A 17,442-nucleotide genomic window follows, 5' to 3' on the forward strand; every position below is an offset into this window, starting at 1 on the left:
TTGTTTCGTTCTGTCAATGTAATACATTAGCGCTCTTTTTATGTCTAATGTATGCAATGCCTTTTCAGCTACTGAGTCTGGTTGTGGAAAGAAGACTGGGAGTTCCACAATTTGGTTTAGATGGAATGGTGATATGACTTTTGGTAAATTTTTTGGATTTGTACAGAGAACCACTTTGTTTATGTATTTGTATAAAGGGTTCTTGAATAGTAAATGCTTGTATTTCACTAACTCTTCGAAGTGATGTGATGGCTATTAGAAAGGCTACTTTCCAAGTTAGAAATTGGATTTGATAAGAATGCATGGGTTCAAATGGTGGGCCCATGAGTCGTGTTAATACAATATTAAGATTCCACGAAAGTACTGGTGGTGTCCTTGGGGGTATGATTCTTTTTAGTCCTTCCATAAAGGCTTTAATAACTGGGATTCTAAAAAGCGATGTTTTATGTTTAATCTGCAGATAAGCAGATATTGCAGTGGGATGGCTTTTAATGGAAGAGAAAGCTAGATTTGACTTTTGTAAGTGTAGTAAATAACTTACAATGTTTTGTGTGGAGGCGTCTAGTGGCATCATTTGATTAGCCTGACAGTAGCAAACAAATCTTTTCCATTTGTTCGCGTAACAATGTCTTGCTGTGGGTTTTCTTGCTTGTTTAATGACCTCCATGCACTCTTTTGAAAGGTTTAAATATCCAAATTCTAAGACTTCAGGAGCCAGATTGCTAGGTTGAACAATGCTGGATTCGGGTGTCTGATCTGTTTGTGTTGTGTCAACAGATCTGGTCTGTTTGGTAGTTTGATGTGGGGTACTACTGATAAGTCCAACAGTGTTGTGTACCACGGTTGGCGAGCCCACGTTGGTGCTATAAGTATTAGTTTGAGTTTGTTTTGACTTAGTTTGTTAACCAGATAAGGAATGAGCGGAGAGGGGGAAAAGCGTAAGCAAATATCCCTGACCAGCTGATCCATAGAGCACTGCCCTTGGACTGAGGGTGTGGCTACCTGGACGCAAAGTTATGGCATTTTGCGTTTTCTTTTGTTGCAAATAGATCTATGTTTGGTGTCCCCAAGCGGTAGAAGTGGTCCAGTAGGATCTGGGGATGTATTTCCCATTCGTGAGTTTGCTGTTGATCTCGACTGAGATTGTGGGCTGATTTTGAATGCCTGGTATGTATTGTGCTATCAGGCGAATGTTGTTGTGAATTGCCCAATGTCAAATTTTTTGTGCTAAGAGACACAGCTGCGTCAAGTGTGTCCCCCCCTTGTTTATTGAGATAGTACATTGTTGTCATGTTGTCTGTCTTGACAAGAATGTGTTTGTGGGCTACTAGTGGTTGAAACGCTTTTAATGCTAGAAATACCGCAAGCAGTTCCAAGTGATTTATGTGAAGTAGTCTTTGTTGATTGTCCCATTGACCTTGTATGCTGTGATTGTTGAGGTGTGCTCCCCACCCAACCATGGAAGCGTCTGTTGTGATAACGGCGTGAGGCACTGGGTCTTGAAAAGGCCACCCTTTGTTTAAATTTATAGGGTTCCACCATTGAAGTAGAGAGTGTGTTTGGCGGTCTATCAACACTAAATCTTGTAGTTGACCCTGTGCTTGCGTCCATTGTTTTGCTAGGCACTGTTGTAAGGGCCGCATGTGTAGTCTTGCGTTTGGGACAATAGCTATGCATGAGGACATCATGCCTAGTAGTTTCATTACAAACCTTACTGTGTAGTGTTGGTTTGGTTGCATGCTTGATCTTACATTTTGGAACGACTGAACTCTTTGTGGACTTGGAGTGGCAATTGCTCTGAGTGTTGAGTGTTGCTCCGAAGTATTGTTGTAGTTGGGATGTTTGCAGATGTGATTTTTGGTAATTTATAGAAAACCCTAGTTTGTGTAGAGTTTCTATGATGTATTGCGTGTGAAATTGACATTGTTGTCGAGTGTTGGCTTTTATTAGCCAATCGTCCAAACATGGGAATACGTGCATGTGCTGTCTCCTTATATGAACTGCTACTACGGCTAGGCAATTTGTAAATACTCTGGGGGCTGTTATTCCGAACGGTAGGACTTTGAATTGATAATGTTTGCCTTGTGTTACAAACCTGAGGTATTTCCTGTGAGATGGATGGATGGGTATGTGGAAAAACGCATCCTTGAGATCCAGCGTTGTCATGTATTCCCCTTTTTTTTAGTAAGGGAACTACGTCTTGAAGTGTTACCATATGGAAATGATCTGATTTGATGAAGAGATTCAGTGTTCTGAGATTTAAGGTAGGCCTTAATGTTTTGTCCTTTTTTGGAATTAGGAAATACAGGGAGTAAACGCCTGTTCCTTTCTGGTGATAAGGTACTAGCTCTATAGCTTATTTTTGTAGTAGTGCTTGGACCTCTATGTAATAGGTCTAAGTGTTGTGGAGACAATCTGTGCTGTTTTGGAGGAACATCTGGAGGGAATGTTGTGAATTCTATGCAATAACCATGTTGGATAATTGATAGGACCCACGTGTCTGTGGTAATGTGTGTCCAATTGTGGTAGTATTTGGTTACCCACCCCCCCCCACTGGTGAAAAGTGTTGGGGTAGTGTGACATTGAAGTCACTGTTTGCTAGGGCTTGGTTTGGCGGGCTGGAATTTCCCTCTTCCTCTTGGGAATTGTCCTCTATAGGAACCACGAACCCCCCCCCCCTTCGATATTGTGACTGGTAGGTGGGTTTTGTTTAGGAGGTGGATGGTTCAGATGTCTGTTGCCGAAACCCCCCTCTAAATTGCGGTTTTCTAAAAGTGCCTCTGAATTGTGGGGAGTAGAGCGCGCCCATGGCTTTCGCCGTGTCTGTGTCTTTTTTCATCTTCTCGATCGTGGTATCGACTTCCGGCCCAAACAACTGATGTTGGTTAATCTGCATATTTAGTACTGCTTGTTGTATTTCTGGTTTGAATCCAGAACTTCGAAACCATGCATGCCTTCGAATCGTTACAGCCATGTTGATAGTCCGTGCTGCTGTATCTGCAGAGTCTAATGCAGACCTTATCTGATTGTTTGCTATGGCCTGTCCCTCTTCAACTACTTGCTAGGCACGTTTTTGGTGTTCCTTGGGCAAGTGCTGGATGATGTCTTGCATCTCGTCCCAGTGTGCCCTGTCGTAGCGTGCAAGTAGGGCTTGCGAATATGCAATCCGCCATTGATTGGCTGCTTGTGATGCCACTCTCTTGCCCACTGCGAACTTTCAACTCTTTGTCAGGTGGTGGGGCATCCCCGGACGATTGTGAGTTCACCCTTTTTCTTGCAGCCCCTACAACCACGGAGTCAGCTGTTGCGTTAAACACTGGGTCTGTCAGGGGTGGTTTATATTTCTTTTCGACCCTAGGCGTGATAGCTCTTCCCTTTACAGGCTCTTGGAAGACCTGTTGTGCGTCCTTGAGCATGCCCGGTAGCATTGGCAGGCTTTGATAGGATGCGTGGGTGGATGCCAGAGTGTTGAAAAGGAAGTCATCCTCCAATGGTTCAGAGTGCATTGTTACATTGTGGAACGTAGCTGCCCTGGCTAGTACTTGCGTATATGCTGTACTGTCCTCTGGTGGTGAAGGCTTGGTTGGATAACACTCTGGGCTGTTAGATATTGGTGGATCGTATAGATCCCATGCATCAGCATCATCTTGGGTCATCCTAGTATGTGTGGGTGACTGCATTATCGGTGTTCCCACTGGTGACAAGTGTGGTGAGTGCAGTGGGGATGGCTGCAGTGAGACCTGTGGTGGTGGTGACTTGTCTCTAACCACTTTGGCTTTTGGTTGCATTTCTGATTCTTGAAAGGCTAGTTTTCTTTTAGATTTGAGTGGAGGGATGGTCTGAATCTTCCCTGTATCCTTCTGGATTTGTAACCTTTGTTGCGATTGGTCAGGTTCTTCTATATCCAGATCTTGCTCAAATCTATGCCTTTCTTTGAGTTGCATCGAAAGCCCTTGCTCCTCAGTGTATGAGGATCGTTTTGGCTCCGAGACCGTTTTTTTCGGTACCGAAATTCCTAACGTAATTGTCTTTTTCGTTTCCGGGGAGCTTTTTCGGGGCTTGCCTGATTCGACAACTCAATGCCGAAATTTTTCAGTGCCGGAATCTCGACCGGAGTCAGAAGTCTTCGGCAACTCTTTGGCCTTTTTCGGTGCCGATTTTATCTGGTCACCTTCCCTTCTGTGGGTTGAGCCATGGCCTGCTGTCGGTGGCGTCCCCATGGCCTTGTTTTTTGGTTTGACCCTGGGTTTGGGCCGGGCAGGTTTACTCACAGTTTGTTGCACCGTCGAGGGTCGTTCACCGTCGGATTAATCCGAGTCCGTTCCTTGGATGGAAGTTCTTTCTTCCTCCTCGACGTCGAGATCTTGTTTCGGCTTCGACGCCATTTGTAGTCTTCTTGCACATCGATCTGTCAAGGTTTTCTTCGATCGAAGCGCTCGGCAAGCTTCACAAGTATCCTCTCTGTGTTCGGGCGACAAACAGAGGTTACAGACCCAGTGTTGGTCTGTATAAGGATACTTGGCGTGACACTTAGGACAGAAACGGAAGGGGATCCGGTCCATTAGTCTTGGACGACGGGTGTGGTTGGGCTGACCAGGCCTCGATTGGATTGGAAGCCCCGAAACGCCAGCGAAGCTGTCTTAATGTCGGTGCACTAAACCGGTACCGAACGAGAACAATACAGACAAATTTGATACTTCGCTAACTTTCCCGATTTGAAATACGGAGCTAAGAAGAACACATCCATCTTCCTATGCTGATGACTCCCAGCTTATTATTCCTATTAATCAGCCATGGGAGGAGGTTGCAGATCGGTTCAGTAATTGTATGGTGGAAGTGAGTAAATGGATGAAGACCAATTGGCTAAAAATGAATGCCACCAAAACTGAAGTTTTATGTTTTGGACCTGGAAAGAATTTATGGAACTCACGGTGGTGGCCCTCTGAATGTGGTAACTGCCCTGTGCCGACTACTGTTACTAAAAACCTAGGCATCTTGTTCGACGAATATCTGTCTTTTAAAAAACAGATTAATCATGTGGTAAACATCAGTTTATGGTCAATTAAAATGCTCAGAAAAATCTTCCCCTATCTGTTACATGAATGGAGAGTATCTGCTATCCTGGCATTGGTAATGTCCAAGATAGACTACTGTAATGCACTGTTCCTTAATCTGGATAAGGGGCTGATAAAAAGACACCAACTAGTTCAGAATTGCGCTGTCAGAGCGGTTCTTAATCTCCCACGATGTATATCAGTTAAAGAGAGTCTCAGGAAATTACATTGATTACCAGTGGCGCAGCGTATCCAGTTTAAGTCGCTCTGTCTTACTTTTAAGGCAGTTCATGGAATAGGACCACGGTACCTGACTTCCAGACTCCTCCTGCATGTACCTAAAAGAAGCTTGAGGTCTTCCCAAGCTCACTTGATTCAGGTCCCTCGCACACATAAAGCCAAATGGGGAGACAAAGCTTTTACAGTAGCTGCAGCCAGAGGATGAAACGCTCTCCCACAGAATATTAGGCAAGAATCAGGTTATATGAAATTTAGGAAAATGGTGAAAACGTGGCTCTTTCCTCATTAATTTTTTGGTACATTAAGATCAGGGTCTTTGATTTAGTTCGTTTCTGTTACTTCTATTGGATGTTTTTCTATCTTCATTATTTCTGTTATTTTTCTTATCCTCTGTCTATTTTTTACTACGTGCTTTCTTCCCAGCGCTTCAATGCTCCGAGTAGGAACGCGCTTTATAAATCTCGAATTACATTACATTACATCCGAACCCGATGGTGGAAAGAAAACAATCTAAGATGGAGTCGACGCCCGTGCCCAATGGAGCCTAAAGGGAGGAGTCACTCGGTCCCATGACTCGAAAAGACTTCTTAGAAGAAAAACAACTTGTAACACTCCGAGCCCAACACTAGATGGCAGGAACAGTGCACAGCATGTGTATTTGCAGCTACACACGCCATCGAACATATATATATGTATATATGTGGGGGTTTATCAACACTTAGCAGCAATTTCTATACAGAATTAGGTAAACCACTGGAAACAGGAAACCTCTAATACTTTTTAAAACAATGATCTCCGAGAAGGTAGATTACTTAGTACAATATGCATTTGTCTGTTGGAAATTTTAAAAACAAAAAGTATAAAGTTAGTGCAAAGAAAAAAACAAAAAAAATCAGCCTTTGCATACTAAGCACCTTGCATCATTAGTTTCCATTATAGTCTACATGTGTGTCACAACAGAATGGAGAGAGTTAATAACATTTGTTTAGCCAAGACTTGAAATAATAGATTGGAATTTTCTCAAGGTGTTAGTCAGCACTTCTTGCTGTATCTGAATTTTGTTGTATTGCTTTGGAGAAGGATTTAGTTTTGATGCTTAACTAGCAAATTAATGTTTTTGTATTGTTTGCAACTACGCTGGTATAGAGCGGAACTGTGATTGTCCTGGGGAAACTTCACTTTCACAAACAGTAAAATAATTAACTCAAACTTTTATAGGCTGCAAGAATTATCTTCTTGGTGATGGTATGACAACTTTAAGGTTAAAGCTGGGAGGTTTGCCACAAGCAGAAAGGGAGTTTGAACTCAGAGGACAAAAATAAAAGGCACAGAACTAGTTACCTGAAGACAAAGCAAGGCAAGTGTACTCTTTGGGGCTTCCTAATGCTTTAAAAATTTAGATTGTTAGCAGCACTTTCCATTTCTGTCTATTCAAATTATTAATATGTGGTTTGCTAGCTTCCTCAGGTTTGTTCATTTCTGAACCCTGCTTTTGATTTACAATGACAACAACAATCTATTGGGGAGCAGGAGAGACGCAGTGAATCCCCAATGAAAGCAGATGCTGGACTTTCTGCCAAAATCAGAAAAACAGAGTAAAGTAGTAATTTCACATATGTTATTACGCCATAAAGAATCGTATCTAGTGTTTCTAGAGACACATTCACAATTTCAAACTTGGTGAAATGTACCAGAAAATGGGCTACAAATTGTGAATTAGTGGAGGAAATCTGCGTTGTTACACTAATTTCCACAGTTACTCCCCATAGCAGATCTTGGAATTGCTAATGAGCTCCACATCCTGCAATTACCTAAACCTATGGTATCCGTAATTTAGGTGCAACATTACTCCATAAGGAATTTAGATTTAGTTGGAATGGGGGTGGGGGAGGTAGAGAGAAGGGTACTTTTGGGAATAGCCAATGATTACATTTTTTTTTTTTTTAAACAATACTTCTCAACTTTTGAAAAGCTACCAACCCACAGTAGCAATAACCTGAGGTCCTAGAGTTTTGTGCACCAATTATATTGTAAAATATATGCATAGTACGTTGAACCCACCATGTCAACAACATTTTCTAAATACCTGCTTAACCCACTCACCTTTTTTTGCCCAAACGCTTTTTCCACAAGATTGCTCACACCAAATTCCTCATCCATTTCCTGCAATAATTTTGCCTGATTAAAAAAAAATATATATGTTTGTTAATGTGATAATCAGTAAAACACCCAAAACTGCTTTTCTCCCATTCTGGAACCCAAAATACACAGTGTGAAAACATGGTCATTAATAAGTCTGTCGATAACCAGAATTTAATTGTCTGTATGGTCCATGTATTAGTTAGACATAGGTTGTGCAGTTGTCCATCATAGAAGGCACTATTAAGGTAAAGGTTTTGCAGGGAAGCGTTGTTAGTCTGTGGGCCTACTGCACCCAGTAGGCATCTGGTAATACAGCCTTAGCTATGGCAGATTCTGGGGCTCCAGAAGCTCCGTCACAGAACTGACTCAACAGTTTTTTTAGTAGTTTCATTAAGGTTCTAGTTCTGGGCCCTGTTTAATCAAGATTGTGTAACAATGCTTCACCATTTGTGCGTTGCTGAATATCAGTCTGATAAAAACAAAAACAAAATTCTCATCTCTATTCTATGAACTATAAGACACCCATGGAATTGTCTATTAATATCAATTCCTAATACTGGCAACGAAAGACCTCTCAACCACAGATTCTAAACCATCACTAGGGTCCTTATGACAGACTAGGAAAACCAGTATAGGTACAACATTTGGTCATTAGAAGAATAAAACTGTCAACTTATGCAAGTGGTGTTGTTCATGAGAACCACACTTGCATCAGCTGAAGAGCCAAAAACGATTAGATGAAAGGCGCACCTGATTGTCATAAGGGTGATGTTAGGAGGTGTCAATCCCCACCACACCACACTGTTATGAGCATCTCCAAAAGACAAATCTACCTCCAAACCACCCACCCACACTAATGAGATTTGGGTGGAAAACCAATAGCAGAGAGAGATGACCTGCAACTACAGACCAAGGTCTGTTCAAAGCCCCAAAAGGACAAGCAATGCCAAATGCTGCAATACGCTAATCTCCAATAAGATAACAGATCACTTTTGCTAGGTGCATTCCAGCTAATTTCTCTAGGCATGCCTGAGCCATTACAAACCAGCGATATACAAAAATGTCTTAAACACTCAAAAATCACCCAACCTACCTTTGTTATGTCCTGCCAGAGTGTTCCAGCACCCGAAACTCTGACAGAGGGACTAGACTGAATAACGAGTTACATGTATCTAGAGAAACTGTGTTATGCTTCACTCTCCAGAGACATCATTTATCAACTATACTGTGGGTTCCAGATCCCTGACAAAAGTCTGCATTGCATGCAAATTGCTCATGCTTAGACAACTGTTGCAGATTTAAAGCTCAAAGGTAGCTTTGGAGCAAATCTTATTCACTTGTGATCTGGCATCCCACAAAAATGACCCACAAGACTACTAAATATTTTTTAGAACATTTGCTTTCCTACCATAATCGTTAATAAAACACAGTATGAATCTACTGTAAGGAACATTAACTAACATGGACTGAAAAAGGCAGAAACCACTTGAGAATGATACTGGGAGACCAAAAAAAGATAGGACAGCTACAAGGAGGATGCCTACAAAATACTGACCGGCAGGTATATCTCACTCCTGTGCAGCTCCATCAAATGTTTGGCGGTTCAGAGTTGTGCTAGATAGAGTGCAGGAATAGAGATACCTTTTTTCATGTGTGGTGAACTTTCCCGCAGACCCAGGCATTTTGAAACTAAGACCTCCTCAGGGTATACTCAATAATCAGTGTTTCATTACCTTGCAACCCGTTACTGTTCCTTCTAGAGGACCGAGGAGAAAACAGAATATACCTCATAATGACTCCTCTGGGAAAGCTACTATCCCACCTCCTATCAGCCACGCATTTGAGTGTGGTCCAGATGTAGAAACTACCTCGGGCACTGTCGCTCAACATGCGGTTGGGAAAGCATGGGCTATATCTGCCATGGAAAAAATCATTGCTGTTGTTTGGGACAGGGTCTTACAATTTGATGCAAGATGGCACACTTTCACCACTTATATTAAACAACCACAGAAATCTGGGAGGGTTACAGCTGACAATGTTCAAAACTATGAGGGACTCTGGGGTTTGTGTGTTGGATTCCTCCAGAACGGACAGCGAGTCACCGCCTGTTGCATGATCAGACTACTCTCTTGCATGTTTCTATACATCCTGCAGAGTGAGGAATGGGGGCTCTATCCAGGTGAGTTTGGAGGCAGACACATGGTTAGCAATGCAAGTATGATTGACTGCGTGCTTTAATGGTGTCAACTGTAACTGGCTATAAGTTTTCAGACATGTCAATGCTATGTGTCTTCTTTTTCCCTCAAAACCTAAAATAAAGTAGTGAAGAAAAGAAAAAGAAAAGATAGGACGTGGCAAAGATTTTTCAAAGGATTCAAACATTAGCAGGAACCTGCAGTCCAAAAATGAGCTTCTCATTCAGGCTAGTGGCAAAGTCAGGAACTGTTTTGACAAAGCTGGGACAAAAGACCATTGATAAAGGCAATCAATGTTGTTCTAATAGGACGAAGAGTCTGTCAGCAGCACCTAGGCCTTTGAGGGATTCAGCTTTAAATATAAATAAAAATACCAAGCGAATGCTGGAGATGAGAAGGTTTCATGTAAATATTTTATTTAGAAAAAAAAAAAGAATGATCTTGGAAGAATACCCCACTTTAAACTATGGGGCCATGACACAAAAAGACATGCAAACCTTTGGGATCTTCAAACTAAAAACGAAGTAAGCAAGTCCAGTTCTTTGTCTGCAGCCAAGATTATGGTGCATCTGCAAGAGGAGTTGATGGTATACAGTGTCGAAGGTGGGTGCCCAATGCCAAGAGACAGTTAAACAAATTACAAAGGGAGTCATTAATGGCACCTTACAAGTATTTCTCTATTCAGGTGAAACAAAGCTCAATAGGGGAGCAGGAGGAGCATGAAGTATTAAGTGATATAAACTCCTTCTAGGGATAAAGGGGAATGGAGGATTCCAGTAAGACAGCAGGCTGGGGACACATACAGGGATAAGGAAGGTCTTTTGGGTTGGATGAATTTTCTGATTCTATGCCACAGTGGAAGTAAGGCAGGGGAAGAGTGTAAGCAGTACAGGTTGGTAAACATCTGACGTTAATCACTCAATTATACACATCCAAATGGATTCAAACTGAATTGGATCGATCTGCAGATTGGCCTAAAGGATTTCAAAGTACGTTGGCTTAATTCAAGGGAATGAATTGGCACCCATGTTTTTTTCATTGTTTTAGTGGAAAGTGCCTATGAAATATGTAGTACTGTCCCTCAAAAATCTGGCTCCAAGCCAGTCATGCATATTATTGTTGGTGACGACTTAGTGATGCTTGATAGGAGGGTGGGCTACAACCAAAACCTGACTTGATAATCTTGAGTTGTGCAATTATCAGGTTAACAAACAACACAGAGAAAACAGACTCTGACCTTTGATACATCTCTGATGGTCATCATTGGCTTATGGGCAGTGCCTAACTGAAAAGGATACCAGAATACATTGTGGAGTGACTTACCAAAACTTTTGAAAAAAAAAAACATATTTCTTTATTGATTTGTCTATAAACACGTAAACAAAGAAACAATAGTGACACATTATTCTCCCTCAGAGATTCTACAGACTGTTTACCAAAATTGTATCAAATTAATGTGTTAAGAGCTAATGGAGGGGGATACTGCAAGATGTAATGTGATATATGGAGGGCTTTCTATCTCTCCATTTCTAAAACCATTCAAGACCAGAATTGTTCCAATTTTACCAAAGGGATATCCTGCTACAATATTCAGATTTAAAGTTACTTTTGATAAGTTAGAAGGTAAACAGATGAAGAGAGCTTTAGGCCTCCCACAAGCTGCAACTGTTTAGGATCTGAGACCACAGCTGAGCTTGCAATTACTTAAAGTACCCACAGCCGAAACTTTTTATAAGCATGCCAATGAAAGGTCTAAAACCGACAGAGGAAAATGTTTAATGTGGAATGGGCTTGCACTTACCAGAAATGGATATTCAATTTAAGGGCCCAGTATGAGCTTAATGCTACATTCCAGTCTCCCTTGTTGGAATGTGCCCACTTTAAGGAAGTACTGCAAATGACTGCCTTTGTAACTAATCTTTATGAGCTGGAGTATATATCTGCAAGAAGTTCCTGTGCTCTGTGGTAAACATCGAAGAGTTGTTTTGGGAACTACCCCTTATCTATTGTTTGTATCCAACCAATAATTCAGCAGAATCCTTAGAAAAATGTGATTAGGTTGCTATGGTTCCCCTTACTGTATTAAATGTGACTGATTAGAAGACACTCTAGGTGATAAAGTATCATGCTAGTGTATTACATTTTCAACTCCACACAGCTATTTCTTTGCCCTAAGTTTTGCAAGAATAGGACAAGGGGATACACAAGAGGATTTGGACAATTTACATAGCAATGAATTTTCATTTTGCATTAAGTGGTATACAAAAGTTAGGGCAGAGGCATGTTTTATTAATTAATGACCAGATCTGGCCTTACATTTAAAACATTTTAACCTATATAATGGTTAGGTCAGGAATAGGCCACCATCTGCTCTACCTGCCACAGGCAGGTAGCTGGCGTGCCTGCATCCAAGCCCTAGCAATTATCTTCTGGTTTCCAAGCAAAGCCGGACAGTTTTAGCGATCAGCGCTACTTTTTTTTTTTTTTTTTTTTTTTTTTTAAACACTGCCTAAAGCAGTGCGAGGAGCAACTTGGATGTCAGACAAAAATGGCATTTACATCCTTAACCCAGTTATATTTTTCCATGTGTCTGTTTCTCCACACTGCCATAAGGTCAGTGACCTTTAGGGTTAGACCACTATGGCTGTGAATTTCCCCCCTCCAGTCCCTACACGCCCCGCTTCCATTGAAACTTTCAAAAACAAAAAAGCCTCTTCTACCTCAGCTACAGAAACATTTGGGCAACTATTTTATGACTCTGTCTCAGTGTCATAGAAAACACATAAAATATGTAATAAGGGGACAGTGAAGTGGGGTGGGGTGGGAGGACGAGGGGTGTTTCATGATACTGCATAACCAGCGTACCCAGTGTAATATTGCTGAAGTAATGTGGCATTGTGGGGGAAATAAAAGAGGGTACCTGGGGTGTTGCAAGGTCATGGGCATTGATGGCAACAGGGTATTGGCTGCCTGTGAGGGTTGGCTGTCTACAGGGGTTTGGGCCAGATTCAGTGTTCTTAGTTTAAATTTGAATACAAGTATTGTTGAAGTTACTTTTAACTAGTGATATGTTTTAGACTACCATTATCACATTTGGAAGAGAGGCAGCATAAACTCAGACTGCCCCTAGCAACCACAAATGAGAACAAGCACATGTGACGCAGGCTAGACCCTAAATATGCTCCCATACTCACCCTTCTCTCAGCCATATCCCTCTCAACCTGGACCTTCCGACTCCTCTCAATCCAGGCCACAGTGTCATCCAGCCAGAGTTCATCTTCTCCCAGAGTCTTGATCTTCCTGAAAGGTAAGGTCACTAGTGAATATGTTGTCGCATCATAAACTTCAGACATTCAGACTTCAATGCCAGACAAAGATACTTGAACCAGAACCCATATATCTCCTGGCTCAAAGTTCAAAATGATGTCTATTTTATAGAGCTGATCATAATTTTGGTCCCGGAGCTAGGTCTTAAATAAAAATGTCCAATATTCTATTCTTCAGCCTATCAACTCCGAAAACAGTAGTCAACCTTAAGACCTATGGCACTTATATAAACAGACACAACCTTTCGGTAACTTGCCATGGCTAATTAAATTTAAAAAAAGTTAACCTCTCCACAGCAGTTGGTAAGAGTTGCTAAATGCTCTTACCTTTTACAGACTCAAATAAAACTGAACTCTTTGTCTCCACTACAATAGATGTTTCTTTAGAAATTGGAGTTCAGAGTCTCAATATCTGCCCCCCACCCAAACAGTACCCCCAATCTGATCTTGAAATACAGTGTTTTTACACAGGCTTATTTTTAAGTTCACTTTGATTTGATTGTATTACATTTGGCCAATCCCATTTTTATGCCCAAGGCTTCAGAGGTTTCCTAAAAAGTGGAATATTATCAGACTACTGTCTTCATAGAGGACTGCATCTCTGGTAGGACAGTGTCCCCATGCAGTGGACACAAAGGTCAGCCTATCTGCACCCATCCGTGGGTAGCCATGGCCCACCCCCAGAGATTCTATTGCTTTGCATCCATGTAAGCATTATATGAAATCTATCCAGACAATAAGATACACTAACAGAAATGCAGAGAATACATTTGGATTCTTCGACACTTAGTGCTTCTAGCATCAACATTTTAGATAAGCTTAATGCGGTTTACTTGTTGAAACATTCTAATCAGCCCACTGTGATGTGCATTTACCAATATAACTGCCTAAATCTCCAATCTACTACAATCTAGTGACTGAAACATCTGCTCTTTATCTAACACACCACATGAAATAAAAGATCTGAGGAGTACAACATCTAGCTTGTAAGTGAAATCTGGCAACAAGACTGGGATGTAGTTCCATTAACAGAAACAGCACTTGTTATTCTGTTAATCGCACAGACTATTCACTGGGGAAAAAAACTGGCAAGTTCCATCTTCTTGCTGTGGGTCCTTCTGAGCCTACCTCCTCAATGTGGTGCCCTACAATGTTCTTCTGTCGCTATATATATATATATATATATATATATATGGAAAATGTCACTTACCCAGTGTACATCTGTTCGTGGCATGAGACGTTGCAGATTCACATGCTGTGCATTATCCTGCCATCTAGTGTTGGGCTCGGAGTGTTACAAGTTGTTTTTCTTTGAAGAAATCTTTTCGGGTCACGAGACCAAGGGACTCCTTCCTTTTGGCTCCATTGCGCATGGGCGTCGACTCCATCTTAGATTGTTTTCCACGCAGATGGTGAGGTAGGAGTTGTGAATATAGTAAATGTGCCCATGCGTGGAGTAAGTATGTATGTACATAATGTGGATTAAAATAGTATTTATTTACAAATTTACAATTTTCATTCAACTTATAATGGCTACAGGCTACCGGGGAGGTGGGAGGGCGCATGTGAATCTGCAGCGTCTCATGCCACGAACAGATGTACACTGGGTAAGTGACATTTTCCATTTGGTGGCATGTGTAGCTGCAGATGCACATGCTGTGCATAGACTAGTAAGCACTAATCTCCCCAAAAGCGGTGGCTTAGCCTGTAGGAGTTGAAGTTGTCTGAAATAATGTTCGTAGTACAGCCGGTCCTACTGTGGCTTGTTGTGTTGTTAACACATCTACACAGTAATGTTTTGTGAATGTATGAGGCGTAGACCATGTGGCTGCCCTACAAATTTCTGTCATAGGTATATTCCCTAGAAAAGCCATTGTGGCAGGTACTACCACGGTTGGTGAGCCCAGGTTGGTGCTATGAGTATTAGTTTGAGTCTGTTTTGACTCAGTTTGTTTACCAGATAAGGAATGAGTGGGAGAGGGGGAAAAGCGTAAGCAAATATCCCTGACCAACTCATCCATAACGCATTGCCCTTGGACAGAGGGTGTGGGTACCTGGACGCGAAGTTTTGGCATTTTGCGTTTTCCTTTGTTGCGAATAGGTCTATTTTTGGTGTTCCCCAGCGTAGATAGTAATCTTGTAGGATCTGGGGATGAATTTCCCATTTGTGTGTTTGTTGGTGATCTCGACTGAGATTGTCGGCTAACTGGTTTTGAATACCTGGGATATATTGTGCTATTAGGCGAATGTGATTGTGAATTGCCCAATGCCAAATTTTTTGTGCTAAGAGACACAGTTGTGACGAGTGTGTTCCTCCTTGCTTGTTGAGGTAATACACTGTCGTCATGTTGTCTGTTTTGACAAGAATGTGTTTGTGGGCTATCAGTGGTTGAAATGCTTTCAATGCTAGGAACACTGCCAACAGTTCTAAATGATTTATGTGCAGTTATTTTTGTTGAATGTTCCATTGTCCCTGTATAATGTGCTGGTTGAGGTGTGCTCCCCACCCCCATCATGGAAGCATCTGTTGTGATCACGTATTGAGGCACTGGGTCTTGGAATGGCCGCCCTTGGTTTAAATTTATAGGGTTCCACCATTTAAGCGAGAAGTGTGTCTGGCGGTCTAACAACACTAGATCTTGGAGTTGACCCTGTGCTTGTGTCCATTGTCTTGCTAGGCACTGTTGTAAGGGCCGCATGTGTAGTTTTGCGTTTGGGACAACGGCTATGCATGAAGACATCATGCCTAGAAGTTTCATTACAAACCTCACCTGGTAGTGTTGGTTTGGCTGCATGTTTAATATTATATTCTGGAACGCTTGTACCATTTGTGGACTTGGAGTGGCAATCGCTTTTTGCGTGTCAAGTGTTGCTCCCAAGTATTGTTGTATTTGGGATGGTTGTAGATGTGATTTTTGGTAATTTATAGAGAACCCTAGTTTGTGTAGAGTTTCTATAACGTATTGTGTGTGTTGAAGACACTGTTGCTGAGTGCTGGTTTTATTAACCAATCGTCTAAGTATGGGAATACGTGCATGTTCTGTCTCCTTATATGAGCGGCTACTACTTCAAGGCATTTTGTGAATACCCTTGGGGCTGTTGTTATCCCGAATGGTAACACCTTGAATTGGTAATGCACGCCCTGAATTACAAACCTTAAGTATTTCCTGTGAGAAGGATGTATTGGTATGTGGAAATATGCATCCTTCAGATCTAACTTGGACATGTAGTCCTGTTTTTTGAGCAAGGGAATCACGTCTTGAAGTGTTACCATGTGGAAGTGATCTGATTTGATGTAGAGATTCAGTGTTCTGAGGTCTAATATGGGTCTCAACGTTTTGTCTTTCTTTGGAATTAGGAAATACAGGGAGTAGACACCTGTTCCTTTTTGATGGTTGGGTACTAGTTCTATTGCTTGTTTTTGTAACAACGCTTGGACTTCTAGCTGTAACAGGTCTAAGTGTTGTTTGGACATATTGTGTGGTCTTGGGGGCACATCTGGTGGGAAATTTATGAATTCTATGCAATAACCATGTTGGCTAATGGCTAGGACCCATGCGTTCGTAGTTATGTTTGTCCAGTTTTGGTAGTATGCGGTAAGTCTCCCCCCCCCATTGGTGTTGAGTGTTTGTGACATTGAAGTCACTGTTTGGCTTGAGGTGCTTTAGGGCTTTGGAATTTTCCCCTTGTTTTGGGGAATTGTCCACCACTGTATGATCCTCGAAACCCTCCTCTCTGGTACTGCCCCGAATAGGTGGGTTTGGCTTGTGAGGTGGAAGGCTCTGCGGTTTGGGAACAAAACCCCCCCTCTAAACTGGTCTTCTAAAAGTGCCTCTGCTTTGTGGGGAGTAGAGCGCGCCCATGGCTGTGGCCGTGTCTGTGTCCTTTAGTTTTTCGATTGCCGTGTCCACCTCCGGCCCAAACAATTGTTCCTGGTTAAATGGCATATTGAGCACAGCTTGCTGGATTTCCGGTTTAAAACCGGAGCTCCGTAACCATGCATGCCTGCGAATGGTTACCGCAGTGTTCACCGTCCGTGCTGCTGTGTCTGCCGAGCCCAGTGCAGACCTTATCTGGTTGTTGGAAATCGCTTGTCCTTCCTCAACAACCTGTTGGGCACGTTTCTGGTGTTCCTTGGGCAAGTGCTGTATTATATGTTACATCTTGTCCCAGTGTGCCCTGTCGTAGCGAGCCAGTAGAGTCTGTGAATTGGCAATCTGCCATTGATTGGCTGCCTGTGCTGCCACCCGTTTGCCCGCAGCATCGAACTTCTGACTTTCCTTGTCGGGCAGTGGTGCGTCTCCTGATGATTGGGAGTTTGCCCTCTTTCTTGCCGCTCCCACGACTACTGAATCTGGGGTCAGTTGCTGAGTTATAAACACAGGGTCCGTTGGGGGAGGTTTATATTTCTTCTCCACCCTAGGCGTGATAGCTCTGCCTTTCACTTCGTCCTGGAACACCTGTTTGGCGTGCTTTAGCATGCCT

At 42.2% G+C, this 17,442-nt stretch overlaps 1 protein-coding gene across 1 annotated transcript in view; it reads right to left on the reverse strand.

The window, feature by feature from the left end:
• The window catches only part of SART1 (spliceosome associated factor 1, recruiter of U4/U6.U5 tri-snRNP), a 748,174-nt gene that overhangs the window by 627,297 nt on the left and 103,435 nt on the right, over positions 1-17,442 (reverse strand). The window contains exons 5-6 of the mRNA XM_069207847.1: positions 12,826-12,931; positions 7,398-7,472 (exon numbers count right to left, since the gene is read on the reverse strand). Of these exons, the coding sequence (XP_069063948.1) occupies positions 7,398-7,472; positions 12,826-12,931 (181 nt within the window). The remainder of the gene's footprint in view (positions 1-7,397; positions 7,473-12,825; positions 12,932-17,442) is intronic.

Source organism: Pleurodeles waltl, chromosome 9 (genome assembly GCF_031143425.1).
Source record: "Pleurodeles waltl isolate 20211129_DDA chromosome 9, aPleWal1.hap1.20221129, whole genome shotgun sequence".
Classification (NCBI taxonomy): Eukaryota; Metazoa; Chordata; class Amphibia; order Caudata; family Salamandridae; genus Pleurodeles; species Pleurodeles waltl.